This window comes from Scyliorhinus torazame, chromosome 8 (genome assembly GCF_047496885.1).
Source record: "Scyliorhinus torazame isolate Kashiwa2021f chromosome 8, sScyTor2.1, whole genome shotgun sequence".
Classification (NCBI taxonomy): Eukaryota; Metazoa; Chordata; class Chondrichthyes; order Carcharhiniformes; family Scyliorhinidae; genus Scyliorhinus; species Scyliorhinus torazame.
This window is the reverse complement of record NC_092714.1, coordinates 206,690,738-206,706,095: the sequence shown is the minus strand read 5'-3', so window position 1 is coordinate 206,706,095 and position 15,358 is coordinate 206,690,738. Positions and strand designations below refer to the sequence as shown.

General features: G+C 44.4%; 1 protein-coding gene across 1 annotated transcript in view; it reads right to left on the bottom strand.

Moving 5' to 3' along the window:
• Positions 1-15,358, bottom strand: part of zfp64 (zinc finger protein 64 homolog (mouse)) — a 109,461-nt gene that overhangs the window by 76,296 nt on the left and 17,807 nt on the right. Inside the window, exon 2 of the mRNA XM_072514708.1 lies at positions 10,552-10,785. Coding sequence (XP_072370809.1) covers positions 10,552-10,785 — 234 coding nt within the window. The remainder of the gene's footprint in view (positions 1-10,551; positions 10,786-15,358) is intronic.

Genomic DNA, 15,358 nt, shown 5'->3' with positions numbered 1-15,358 from the left:
CCCCTCATCATCTTATAAATTTCTATTAAGTCACCTCTCATCCCCCTCCGCTCCAAAGAGAAAAGCCCCAGCACCCTCAAACTTTCCTCATAAGACCTATCCTGCAAACCAGGCAGCATCCTGGTAAATCTCCTTTGCACCCTTTCCAATGCTTCCACATCCTTCCTATAATGAGGTGACCAGAACTGCACACAGTACTCCAAATGTGGTCTCACCAGGGTCATGTATAGTTGCAGCATAACCCCGCGGCTCTTAAACTCAAGTCCCCTGTTAATAAACGCTAACACACTAGAAGCCTTCTTCACGGCTCTACCCACTTGAGTGGCAACCTTCAGAGATCTGTGGACATGAACCCTAAGATCTCTCTGATCCTCCACATTCCTCAGAACCCTGCCGTTGACCCTGTAATCCACATTCAAATGTTTTCTCCCAAAATGAATCACCTCGCACTTATCAGGGTTAAACTCCATCTGCCATTTTTCGGCTCAGCTCTGCATCCTATCAATGTCTCTTTGCAGCCTACAACAGCCCTCCACCTCATCCACTACTCCACCAATCTTGGTGTCATCAGCAAATTTACTGACCCACCCTCATGCCCCCTCCTCCAAGTCATTGATAAAAATCACAAGTAGCAGAGGACCCAGCACTGATCCCTGTGGTACTACAGTCCAAGAGGAATACACCAATATTCACCACAGCTATATCCACACATTCTTTCCACACCAGCAGTGCAGCCAATGACAGCTCATGCTGGACAAACCCAGTATTCAGGCATGCAGCAGCCAGCAGTCTATGCAGCATATTCTCAAACAGGCCAGCACTACGGATTGCCCACTAATGGAATCAAGACCGAAGGAGGACTATCGCAAGCCCAATCTGCACTACAGACTGGATGCCTTAGTTACAGCCCAGGATTTGCTGCACCCCAGCCTGGCCAGATGGCATATTCCTATCAGATGCAAGGTTCTAGTTTCACACCATCACCAAGTATTTATGCAAGTAGCAATTCTGTTTCCAATTCAACGAGCTTCAATGGTTCTCAGCAGGATCACCCTTCCAGCACAGCACGTGGCCAGAACCAGTATGTACAGTCTTATCCAACTTCAACATAGGGCACATCCATGACCTTGAATGATACTGTTGATGGTACCTCTTCAACGTCAACACTTTATCAGCTACAAGATGCCATCCGACAGCATCATCACAAACATCGAAAAAAGAAAGGGACTCCAAATCAGACAGCAAAGTGATTTGACCACTTCTTGGTTCCTGTGGCACAGGGACATTGATGGCGTTCATAACCAAGAGAGACAGTTGACCATGATCATTGATGGTTTTTGGACTCACATGAATGATTTGGACTTATTGTTTAATCACTGTTCCCATGACTTGTATATACCTTACCTTATCTACCTGTTCTTTGTTCAATTTTCTCAAAGTGTGCAGATAATATGTAACATCTAGAAAAAGGGGGATGTGGTAATGTGCATCAATGTAAATGCATGTAGGCTAGCTAGACACTAGAGGGAGCACCAGAAACATCACACACACACGCTCAACCAATAGATCAGTTAGATAGGGTGCAACCAATGGACATTCACGATGCACACGGACGTGACACGACCACAGGGGGGCATTACACCAACCCATATATAAAGGACACCACACACATGATCTGCCTCTTTGCAGTGGAGACAGTCAGTGAGTACAGACACAGGGTTGATTCAATATTACACCCATCACGTGAATTGCAGCAGCTGGTTAATCAGTCTGGGTAGCTATAGTAGGATTAGCAGTAGTGTTGAACCCAAGTAATAGAAGTGTAAATAGTTTAATAAACGTGTTGAGGTTATCTCCACGTCTGAACTTTCCTTTGTCAAGTGCACCACAAGGAAGCCGCTTATGTTACACCTACAACGTAACAAATCACATGTGACAGATGTAATTTAGTGCAGAGAAGTATGAAGTGATACATTTTTGTAGGACGACGGAGGAGAGGCAATATAATCTAAGGCCTATAATTCTCAAGGTAATGCACAAACTGACAGAACTAGAGTATATGTGAACAAATCATTGAAGGGGGCAGGGCAGGATGAGAAAGTGATTAAAAAGGTTTATGGGATCCCAGGCTTTATAAACAAAGGCACCGACTACCTCTATTTATCAAGGAAGGAAGTTATAATGACCCTTCGTGAAACACAGCGTCAGCCTGAACTCAAGTATTTGTTCAATTCTTTAAATAAAAAAATTAATTTAGAGTACCCAATTCTTTTTTTCCCAAATTAAGGGGCAATTTAGCATGGCCAATTTGCCTACCCTGCACATCTTTTTGGGTTATGGGGATGAGACCCACGCAGACATGGGGAGAATGTGCAAACTCTACACGGACAGTGACCCGGGGCCAGGATTCAATCCGGGTCCTCTGCGCCGTGAGACAGCAGTGCTAACTACTGCGCCACCATGCTGCCCAGCATGTGTTCACTTCTGAGTACTACATTTTAGAAAGCATGTGAAGCCATTAGAGAGGGTGCAGAGAAGTTTTACAAGAATGGTTCCAGTGATGAGGAACTTCAGTCAAATGGATAGATTGGAGAAACTGCGGTTGTTCTCCTTAGAGTCGAGAAGACAGAGGAAATTTGATGAAGGTGTTCAAAACCATGAGGGGTCAGAACAGAGACATTAGAGAGAAATTGGTCCCGTTGGTGGACTGTTTGAGAACCAGATGACACTGATGGAAGGTAATTGGGCAAAATAAGTAATGATATATGAGGAAGTTTTTTCATGAGTGATTAGGATCTTGGGTTATCAGCCTGTATGTCCTTCCAATATGTCTTGTGGCAGCGGCTAAGAGTGGGAGAGCTTCCTGGTCAGTCATACTGCAGGAGGCAATGGCAATCCATTGCAGTATTTTGCCAAGCACAATCATAGGCCAATCCAAGGAAGTTCATGGTCGCAAATATGTAATAGGATGGTAGGAACTAGAATATATTGCCTGAGAATGTGTGGAGGGAGATTCAATTGCGACTTTCAAAAGGGGTTGGATGAGCACCTGAAGAGAAAAAATTGCTGAGGTTAAAGGGAAAGGCAGGGGAGTAGTGTAGTAGAGTTTCTCTTGCATACGCCAGCTTGGTCATGTCATGCTGGATGGTCTTCTTCTTCTGATCATTCAATGATTCTAAGCTCAGACCTTGGCTCCAGGATCACTCCTCCCCCAATGCTACTGGTATAGTGAACACATTCTAGACAGCCATCAGAAGCAACCTTCAGTGAGAAAATGAACAGATTCTTCTTGATGAATGCTACCCTCAGAGCACACAGCAATAATTGGTAAGGGAAACTGAAAAACTTACATTGGTGGAACAAGGTGACCTTTGGAGAGCTATGTTAAGGGGGCCGGTACAGAGAGCTTTATGTTGCATTGGTTCTGAAAGTGCTTCAAAAAATGACATCCATTCCTATTCCCATCAAACATTATCAAGTAAATTTCTTAATGGTCGATTGGGCAAGTATACTGCCCAGTGAGTTATTGCGTCAATCCTGCCTTCGTTAACATCTAAAGCTGTATATACATTCCAGTGACTGATCAGGAAAGGGAACCCTGGTTGAATTTCCAATCTCACCAACCCAAAAGAGTTGAGACCAATGCTAGTACCCGAACACAGGGTTAGCCAAGATCAACAAATTCATATGTGTTAACTTTATTCGCTGTAATGTAGTACATCTAATCACTAAATTATCAGACAACCTTCTTTATTTTTTCATCTACATCACATCACTACTTTAGCAATCATCAATCACTCCCAATTAGGACAACATAAGTGAAATACAAAGAATAACAAATTACTTCCAGCAAGTTTTTTCTCGTATTATGTCAGGGTGTCCTTGATCTTGCGGATTAGGGCCTCAAACAATTTTTTTCAATTTTATTAGAATTTTTACACTTAATGCTAAAACTTTACAGAACAATATAGAAACAATAATAATAACCAAAACAATAGCAAAACTAACACAAGTATCACAATCTGTCACCACGTCTGTGACAGTAGTCCCAGTGCTATCATTTCCCTACATTATTTACATTAGTGTGTATTATACAGTTTTTAAAAAAAGTGTTCTTATTACAAAATGTTAAAAGACCCAATAAGAGTTATACACAACTTTATGTATGTAGTTACAATTACTACCAGAACTCCTTACACGTTTATAAACATTTATTTATTTATTTTGCGGGGGGAGAGAGAGAGAGAGAGAGAGAGTCCGGTTCCCCCCTTGAGTTCTCATGGGAGGTTAGGATGGTCTGCCTTCCCAGTTTGGCCCATGTGGGAGGGATCTGTGTCCCTTCCTGCGACTGGCCTTCCTTCCCATTCCTTCTCTGCTATACGCAAGCTCCCTGCCCGCCCTTACTACCCCCTCCCCTTCCTATCTTCTCCCTCCCCCACTATTTAGTTGCTGGTTGTGAACAAGTCTGCAAAGAGGTTTGTGAACTTCTTCCACATGTCGTGGAGTCTCTCCTCAGACTCCCTTATCAAGAATTTTATTTTTTCATGTTGCAGGAACTCGGCCAGGTCTGACAACCACTCTGTTGACCTGAGTGGCGCAGCCAACTTCCAGCCTAGCATAAATCCTGCCTGTGTGATATACATCACTGTAAATACACAAGGGGTTAATGTAAATACACTACGACTAAGTAAACACTAGAGGGAGCACCAGAGACGTTAGTACATGCAGCCATACAGCTAATGAACATATAGAATAGGACACGACCAATGGGCAGTCAAGACATCCAGAGGTGACACGACCACAAGGGGGCATTACACAACCCATATAAAAGGGCAGGGCACACATGCTCTGTCTCTTTCCACAGGCAACACTTAAAGAGAAGGACAGGGGCGGATCAGAAGCATCACACCAACCACGTGGCTTAGAGCAGACTGGTTAGTTAGACTGAGTTACTATCGCAAGATTAGCAGGAGAGTCAAACTCATAGGGAACTGTGCTAATAAATGTTCAATAAATCACATTGAACTTACTTCAAAGTCCAGAGTATCTTTTGGTCAAAGCTGCATCGAGTTGCAGCCTGTGTTATCCCAGAGTACATAACACAACATGGTACCAGTTGTGCCTGTTGAATCTATATAGTTAAACTCAGCAAGATCCGTGACTACCAGCAACAGTACCCAGGCAAGATGATCGAGATTCCGGTTCCTCAGCAGCTCAGGTACCACGGCAACCTCAGTGCCAACTGGTGTGCATTCAAGCAGAGATTTGAGATTTACATGGTAGCATCCGACCTAGATGGCATGGCCAATGCTGAGAAGATTGATCTTCTACTCACCATTGCGGGTGAAAGTGCAACAGAAATCTTCAACTCCTTCAAGTACTCCAAAGGGCAGGACAAGAGAGACTTCCCGACAGTCCTGGACAAGTTTGAAAACTGTGAGGCGAACACAACAGAATTCGATAAAACTGGCGCCTCTACTCACCATGAGGCAACGGTAAGTTTGCCACAGAAGCAAACGGCACTTTTAATTGGCAGCCATCTTGCGCAAGGAGCCGCACATGCGCAGTTCCCGAGAAGACGCAATCCGGCAAACCAATGTCTTGCGCAAGCGCGAGAAGCCGTGCATGCGCAGTTCCGAAAAATGCGCACAGTAAAAGGAAAGTCCGTTTGCGCATGCGCAAGAAGCCGAGCATGCGCAGTTGCGCGAAGAGCGCACAGTGAAGGAAAAGCAATCTGCGCATGCACAATCGATTCCTACACTCTACGTCACAAGCGTCATGACATCAGAGGACCACGCCCACTTAAAGGGGAAATGTCCCAAAATAGTGAGAAAAAAAATTTAAAGCCAGAAAACACAATTCTTTCACCTGGAACGACAGCACAATGCCTGAACTTCGACCAGTAGCTGAAAGTAACCTCCGCAGAACCCTGCAACAAGCAGTTAGTACCGTCCTGAGATGATTTAGTCCTTTAAGACTACGACTCAGACGATGATTTCATCATTGGACGTGGCGACCTCAGTACCAAATCCGAACCTCAACGAGATGTGTTGTACATTGAAGCATCCGACAGTCATGGGCGAGTTCTTCGGATTTGAGGATCCTCAGCCCAGCATAGACGACATCCCGACCCATGAGTACAGGATTCTGCTGCGGCCTGACGCCAAGAGACAGAGAGCAGTACAAGCCCACAGAGAGCGGCCTGACACCAAGAGAGTGGTCCACGCACCACGAAGAGTCCCCAACTCCACACAGAGAGTGGTCCACGCACCACGAAGAGTCCCCGACTCCGCACAGAAAGCGATGACAGACTACACAGCGAGACCACTGCACGTTTCCACACAGAAAGACTCCACAGCGAGACCACTGCATGACTCCATTGGGAGCGCGCAGATCGATTCCACAGCGAGACCACTGCACAACTCCACACTGGGAATGATGCCAGACTCCACAGAGAGAGCGATACAAGCCTGCACAGCGAGCTCGTTGACAGACTCCACGATGGAAGCAACACAAGACTCCAGAGCGCAGTCCTTGCATGAACAAGACCATGAAGGTCTAGCAACCTTATCTGAGCAACCAGCAGCAGACGATGCAAGTCTGCCACATTCAAATGCACAGCAAAAAGACCATGACAATCTACCCAGATTATTTGAGCCACCAGAAGAAGACTCTGACAGTCTACCCAGCTCATCTAGCCGACAAGAAGATAGTGAAGGTCTACCCACTTGATGTGCGACAAGTGACAAAGGCTTCACAATTCCCATACAAGATGTGCTACATCTCAGCGAGACTGACAGATCTCAGCTAGTATGTACAGAGGCACTCGACAATCAAAGTGAGGCTATAGTGACTCCGGTGACACCACGTAGACACATCTACTCGAGCCTCACCACAAGAACCTGAAACGACTCCAGACGGGGAGCATCAAGAAACCAAAGGTGATTCAGGTGAACCAGAAAGGGCTCCTGACAGGGAGCATCGACAAGCCAAAGATGATTCCAGTGAACCGGACATGACTCCAGACGGGGAGCGCCGAGGAATCAGAGACGGCACACTCAATGAAACAGCAGATGCCACAAAGGACACTGACACAAGTAACTTTGTGAAGGACTCGAATTCTCCACTCGGTGTGGTCATTGAGCGCAACAAACACAACAACAAGCACGTCAATAACAACAATGACAACAACAATAAGACAACAACTGGTACGACATTGTACAACTCTGCCCATGAAGGACAATGTTACTGCTCAGCTCAGAACAATGGCGAGAGTGCAAACATACCATGGCATGTCAACGCATCTTACCAATTCACGTTTGCGACACTACGGACAAGCAAATCAGCTTTTAGGAAAGGTGTCATCAAGAATTGCTACCACAAGCATAAAAAGAGTCCACCTCAGACAATGAAGTGATTTGACCATTTAAACACCTCCTGATGACTTCTTGGTTACGTACACACCAGGACACTGACAGCGTTCACAAGGGAATGACAACATCAACATTGACACTTCCATAACAGCACAAGAAAGCCACTCAACTGTGTAAATTCATGACCTTTTGGACTCATAACTATTATTTGGTATTGTATAATCCTCAACGTCATCATGGGCAGCACGGTAGCATAGTGGTTAGCACAATTGCTTCACAGCTCCAGGGTCCCAGGTTCGATTCCGGCTTGGGTCACTGTCTGTGCGGAGTCTGCACATCCTCCCCGTGTGTGCGTGGGTTTCCTCCGGGTGCTCCGGTTTCCTCCCACAGTCCAAAGACGTGCAGGTTAGGTGGATTGGCCGTGATAAATTGCCCTTAGTGTCCAAAATTGCCCTTAGTGTTGGGTGGGGTTGCTGGGTTGTGGGGATGGGGTGGAGGTGTTGACCTTGGGTGGGGTGCTCTTTCCAAGAGCCGGTGCAGACTCGATGGTCCGAATGGCCTCCTTCTGCACCTTAAATTCTATGATTATAACTATTATTTGGTATTCTATAATCCTCAATGTCATCATAACTATTCTTTGATCTTGTACAGTCATCACAGTAATCATAACTTGTACATGTCATCATTTATTTACCTATTTTTGTTCATTTTTTCTTTAACACTGTACAGAAAATAGGTAACACAAAAAAAGGAGTGATGTGGTGATGTACATCACTGTAAATACACAAGGGGTTAATGTAAATACACTACGACTAAGTAAACACTAGAGGGAGCACCAGAGACGTCATTACATGCAGACATACAGCGAATGAACACATAGAATAGGACACGACCAATGGGCAGTCAACACACCCAGAGGTGACACTACCACAAGGGGGCATTACACAACCCATATAAAAGGGCAGGGCACTCATGCTCTGTCTCTTTCCACAGGCAACACTTAGAGAGAAGGACAGGGGCAGATCAGAAGCATCACACACACCACATGGCTTAGAGAAGACTGGTTAGTTAGACTGAGTCACGAGAGCAAGATTAGCAGGAGAGTCAAACTCATAGAGAACTGTGCTAATGGTTCAATAAATCACATTGAACTTACTTCAAAGTCTTGAGTATATTTTGGTCAAAGCTGCATCGAGTTGCAGCCTGTGTTATCCCAGAGTACATAACACAACACTGCCTGGCAATCATTGAGCTGAAGGCCAGGTGTCTGCCCCTTCCCTGTCCAGAGTTCTGGATGCTCTGACACCACAAACACCACCACAGATGGGCACGGCTCTATCTCGACCCCCACCCGCCTGGACATAGCCTTGAGCTAGGCTTTCCAGAACTGCCTGAGTGTGGGGCAGGACCAGAACATGCGGGTGGTTGACTGGGCCCCCCTGACACCGTTCGCACTTAATCCTCCACCTCTGTGAAGAACCCGCTCATGCATGACTTAGTCGGTGTGCTCGTGCACCAGCTGCATCAGACTTGGCCTGGCACAGGAGGAGGTGGAATTGATCCTGTGCAGCACCTCAATCAAGAATCCTCCCCCTATCTCCATGCCCAGCTCCTATCTCCATTTCTGCCTGGTCTCATCCAGTGGGGTCCTGACCTTATCTATGAGTCGTACCTCAAACTATTTTAATTAGTTATTGTTTTGAAGCTCACAGCCAGACATCTATTGTTCTAGATCTATTGTTTAACAGGAACTTGCACAATTGATTTAGGGTGCAAAACATGTAGCTTCTTCCTGTCAGTTTATTCCATGTAACCAGAGCCATATCAAAATACTTGCACTCAATCTATCATTGCTGCTAAAGCAAGAAGCTGAGCTTTGCCATCTTTTTAAAAAATTAATTTAGAATACCTAATTATTTTTTTTCCAATTAAGGGGCACTTTAGTGTGGCCAATCCACCCAATCTGCACATCCTTGGGTTGTGGGGGTGAAACCCACACAGACACGGGAGAATGTGCAAACTCCCGTTTGGAGTATTGCGTACAGTTCTGGTCACCGCATTATAGGAAGGACGTGGAGGCTTTGGATTGGGTGCAGAGGAGATTTACCAGGATGTTGCCTGGTATGGAGGGAAAATCATATGAGGAAAGGCTGATGGACTTGAGATTGTTTTCGTTGGAGAGAAGAAGGTTAAGAGGAGACTTAATAGAGGCATACAAAATGATCAAGGGGTTAGATAGGGTGGACAGTGAGAGCCTTCTCCCGCGGATGGAAATGGCTGGCACGAGGGGACATAGCTTTAAACTGAGGGGTAATAGATATAGGACAGAGGTCAGAGGTAGGTTCTTTACGCAAAGAGAGGTGAGGCCGTGGAATGCCCTACCAGCAACAGTAGTGAACTCGCCAACATTGAGGGCATTTAAAAGTTTATTGGATAAGCATATGGATGATAATGGCATAGTGTAGGTTAGATGGCTTTTGTTTCGGTGCAACATCGTGGGCCGAAGGGCCTGTACTGCGCTGTATCGTTCTATGTTCTATGTTCCACACAGATAGTGACCCGGGGCCGGGATCGAACCAGGGTCCTCAGCGCTGTAGGCAGCAGTGCTAACCACTGCGCCGCCCGCCCATCTTGACCACCACTGGAGCTACACCTCCGTCACTTTGTCGAGCAGTAATTTAAAGCAACAAATATTACCTGCGGTATACTTCATGTATAATCAGAAAATGAAGGCACTAATAGAAACCATAAAAGCCAGAAGTCTTATTCAAAGGCTGAGATATTTTACACGTGATTCCAGGTATTACATGGAAAAGCTTGGATTTCAAAATGTATTTTTCCTTTCCAAAAGCCTCCCTTTCAGATATTAATTTCATTCCCCAAATGTGGCAGATCAAGTAACAAAGCAATTTTTGAGGTTGATTATGCAATAAAGAAAATCTAGATACTGTATTAACCTTTCACCCTTACTTTAATTTACATGGCAGACTGACCTTTTTAGTTTAACCAATTTCCTTCTGAGATTCACACAGCTATGTAATTGCAGTTCAGCCTACAGCAGTGTTTGTACTTCACACAAGCACTGCTAATATTGTTTTAGTAACAATCACCATACTATCATTTTTCTTCTAATAAATCAAATAAACGCACTAAAAAGTTCTGCCAGTCTCCCCCATACCTGAGATGGTCTGTGTCTGTGCAGTTATCATACTTGTAGCAGTCTGAGTCTGGGTAGCCGGTGCTGTTGCCTCTGCCAAGAACTGAACGGAACTGGTGCCTGCAGTTGTCCCAAGGTGGCAGCCATTTTGCTTGTGGGCCACAAAAGTATCTAGAGTGTTGTACTGTTGTTTGCAGATACCGCAGATGTGGATATCGGCACTTACTTCTACCAACACCGTGGCCCCTGGGGAAACTACAAAGAAAAAATAAATTAGAGCACAGCATAACAAAGAACAACTTTCGTCTCCTCTTTCACAAAGCTGCTCTCCTCTGTACCTGGGGAAAAAAATGGAAAAAGCAGTGTTGAAGACTGGAAGCATCTGTGCAGAACATTCCCTCAGGAAATTAATTAGTACAATACATATTAGGGCATGTAATATAGAATTAATGTAATAAACAGGCTTGTTAAGCCCCCCCCCCCCCCCCCACTTTTATTTTTGCAGGGTCAACACTTGATTTCACTCCACAGTGATTGTTCCCAGCCTATTTCACCACTCAACGCAACACAGCAGAGATCAATCCTGTTCTCAATCAACATCTAGACACATGCCTCCTAACAGGGTTAATAGACACACAAACTCAGTGACCTTTACCATCTTTAGCCTAAGGATGCTGAGATAAGCTATGGTGCTCACATTGCCAAGCTGATTGAGGTCAACAATAACTTGCATATGGTGCCTTTAGTAATGTAGAGAAATGCCCCCAGGAGATGTAATGAAAAATAAAATGGACATTGAGCCATAAGAGAAGATATCAAAAGAGCTGGCCAAAAGTTTGGTCAAAGAAATTGGATTCAAAATGAGGTTTAAAAGAAGAGCAGAAAGTAGAGCAACTTTCCAGCTCCATCAGTACAAGAATTAACTATAGAATCTTAATTCTCTGTATAGCTGAGTGGAACCAAATAGTACATTTATTTTATAAATTGGATGGGTACAGCCATCAACCTTTGGGGAAAAAAAGAACAAAATGCACTCTTTTAGTTACTTCCACGTTTATTTTGATTCATCAACAATCAAGTTATTGCACATCTCCACGAACACCTCATAAAATGATATCCCCAGCAAATTACAAAGATCGTGCTAACGTATTAAATAGATGTAAACCTTTGGATTACCAATGCAAACATATCACAGGATGTTCCAAGGTAACACACTACTCAATCAGTGTGTTGCATCATATTCTGGAACTATGACTTTCACATGTTAGGGAGCTGGGTTACATTTCATTCCGCAGTTATTTGGGGTCTCAATATTGACAGGGATGGGTTTGATGAGATAGGAATGTTGGTGGGGCTGTGCTCCCCCACGTGCTATGAAGTTTTAACTCCACAGCATATATACAGGATCACCGGCCAGATTCAGTCTGCTTAATAAACCTTTGCTTCCATTTAGGCGGAAAACACTCCAGAGTAGGCCACAGCCGCAGGTAAGGAGCCTGCAGCTGCTAGTGTGAGCTTGAAGGAGGCAGGGAATCAGATCCCCTAACTAAGGGGAGAGCTCGCCTGCCTCCTGGACCACAGGCAATGTTGCACAGGGCAGTCACCTCCTCCCCAAAGCTGTCTCCACTTCCCATGAGCTCCTGTGTTTCCTGAGGCTTGAAAACCTCACCAGCGAGATTAGATTAGATCAGAGGCTGCCAGTTTTGTTCAAATATTTAAATTATAACCCACCCCATGTGAGCAGATTAGCTGCCTGTCACTTTTTCAGATTTAACAGAAGTAGAAATGGGCAGTTTCAGGTCTTATAAATTTAGCATTTCATCTGGCACCATCCACCTATTCTTTGGGGGTACAAATTAACCACAAATGAATTTATAGCACGGAACCAGGCCATTGAGCTCAACCGGTCATTGTCAGTATTTATGATCCACAGAATCCTACTCCCACTAGTCTTCATCTGACTCTTTTAACATTTCCTTCTATTCCTTTCTCCCGTTCATGTTTACCTAGCTTCCCATTAAATGCATCCACACCATTTGCCTCAACGCTCCACTAGTGAGTTCCACACTCTAACCACTCTTGGGTAAAGAAGCTTTTTCTGAGTTGCCTATTAGTTACTATCTTTCATGTGCAACCTCTAGCTTTAGGCTCACCACAAGTGGAAACATTTTCTCTATATCTACGCTTCAAAGCCTTTCACAATGCTAAAGAGCTCTACCTGGTCATACCTTAGCCTTGGCTTTTCCAGAGAAAATTAAGAGCTCCAACCCGTTGAGCCTTTCCTGATGAATATTTTGGCAGAATTCTAGTGTTAAGTTTGTAAATGATAAGAACATGAGAAATCGGAACAGGAGTGCACCAAATGGCCCGCAAAGCATGCTCCAAAATGATCTGTCTGTCACTTTGTTACCCACTCACTTAGCCTATCTATATGTATTTGCAGATTCTTTGCATCCTCCTCACAGCTTGCACCCAAGTTTTTGTTTTGCCAACAAATGTAGATACTTTAATCTCTGTCTCTTCACCTAAACCACAAATACAGATTGTAAATATTGGAGACCCTGGCACTACTCCTTGCAGCACTCCACTAGTTATATCCTGTCCTGTCCGTGAACCAATTCCCTATCCATGCTAATATTTTACTCCCAACTTCATAAGCCCTTATCTTGTGTATTAACCTTTTGAGTGGCACATGTGGAAATTAAAATCAGAGTTGGAGCTGCTTAATCAAAATAATTTACTCAACCTTGAAGTGGGAAAACACTGAAAATGTATTTGTGACAATTAAATTAGATACTTAGGATTAAAACCATTAACATATTTTAAAATTGTAAGGTTGTCAGACTTTTTTCTTGTAACATTTAATATTTTTTAAAACCCTGTTGTCATAAAACAGTGTGGGCGGGGTTCTCCGGTCTTCCAGCTGCGTGTTTCCCAGCAGCGTGCCATTCACTGGCGGCGGGATTCTCTGCTCCAGCGCTTGTCAGTGGCAATTCCCATTGAAGCCACGCCACACCGCCGAGAAACCCGCGGGCGTGCTGCCGGAGGGAACAGAGATTCCCGCCATCAGCAAACGGCCAGAGAATTCCAGTCTTAATTCCTCTAACTCAGTATGACAAACATGGAGAGAACCTGGTGAAATTCTTGCATAGAGGAGTTACGTTTCACTTATAAAAGCAATAGTGTTAATTCCATCTGTTCATAAGCAAGCCCTCATGTGTATACATATTTCACTCGGATTTCAGTTTCATGTACAGATATAAAAGTTTCAGCATTTCCTCCCTTGTATATGCTTAAGAGATGCTGAACACAGCTTTAATTCCCGAATCTCCTCCCAATCAAATGCACCCTCTGAATCCTGAGAATGTAGTGCCTATGTCTTTCCTCATTGTGAAACACATGCACGGATACCATGAAAGCGGAGACCACACAAAAAAGTAATAAATCCATTAATTTACAAGAATTACGCAAGTGTATCAAAAGCACAGGACCAGAATAAATAGCAAGCCATCTGGCTGGTGCCAAGAACAAATATTTATTTTGCACCCACTTCTTCAAATACTTATCCAGTTCTCCCTGCAATGCTTCCACACTAACTCCCTCCATAGCCAGTCCATTTCATGAATTCACCAATTTGAGTGTTTATTGAAACTTGGCATAAAGCAATTCAATCTGTTTTCTGTACGACTCTCTTTTCAGCCTAAACCTGTGTCCCCATACCTCAAGGAGCATCATATTGGGATTTAATTTATATATTTCTATAAGGATCTTGAACATTCGAGTACAAAATAACATCTACCTACACCCTCTTCTTCACAGTAAACCAATCCTGAGTATTCAATCTCTCAAGCTCAGACCACCCTGAACTAGATAACAGTTTGGTTGCTTTACCTGCGATACATCTGGATTTATGCTCAAACTGTGGTAATTTTAGCTGATTTTATTTCCAAGCCACCGAGAATATTCCGCTGACAAAAAAACCAACACAGGATAGACCTTGGCATGGCCTTGCTACAATGTGGTTCATAGAATCCCTACAGTGCAGAAGGAGGCCATTCGGCCCATCAAGTCTACACCAGCCTTGGAAAGAGAAGCCTATTTAAACTTAAGTCCAAGCTACCACCCTACCCCCGTAACCCCACCTAACCTTTTTGGACGCCAAGGGGTAATTTAGCAAGGCCAATTCGCCGAATATCTTTGGACTGTGGGAGGAAACCGGAGCATCCAGAGGAAACCCACGCAGACATGGGGAGTGCAAACTCCACAAAGTCACCCGAGACCGGAATTGAACCCGGGTCCTTGGAGCTGTGAGGCAGCAGTGCTAACCATGCTGCCCATCTGTTGACCATCTCGCATTCAGTTAACAATATGCATATATATCTGTACCACTTCCAACATCTGGATATCTTTATGGCAATCAGAAGTGTACGCAATGCTCAAGGTGTGGTTAGGACAGTGTCTTGTGTGAATTTTTGGGATTTATTCTATTCTTCTGGCCATTTACACTCTTATTCCTCTGGCCATAACATCCCAAGTTATAGTTTGCTTCTTTTTTTCTTATTGCACGTTTGATTTCAATGAGCACCCAATCAAACCTCCAGAAGGAGGCCATTCGGTCCACACCTCCACTCTATCCCCATAACCCAGTAACCCCACCTAACCTTTTGGACACTAAGGTGCAATTTAACATGGCTAATCCGCCGAGCATCTTTGTACTGTGGGTGGAAGCCGGAGCATCCGGAGGAAACCCATGCAGACACGGGGAGAAAGTGGAAGCTCCACACAGACAGTCACCAGAGACCTCCTTCATGACAACCTGTAAAATAAA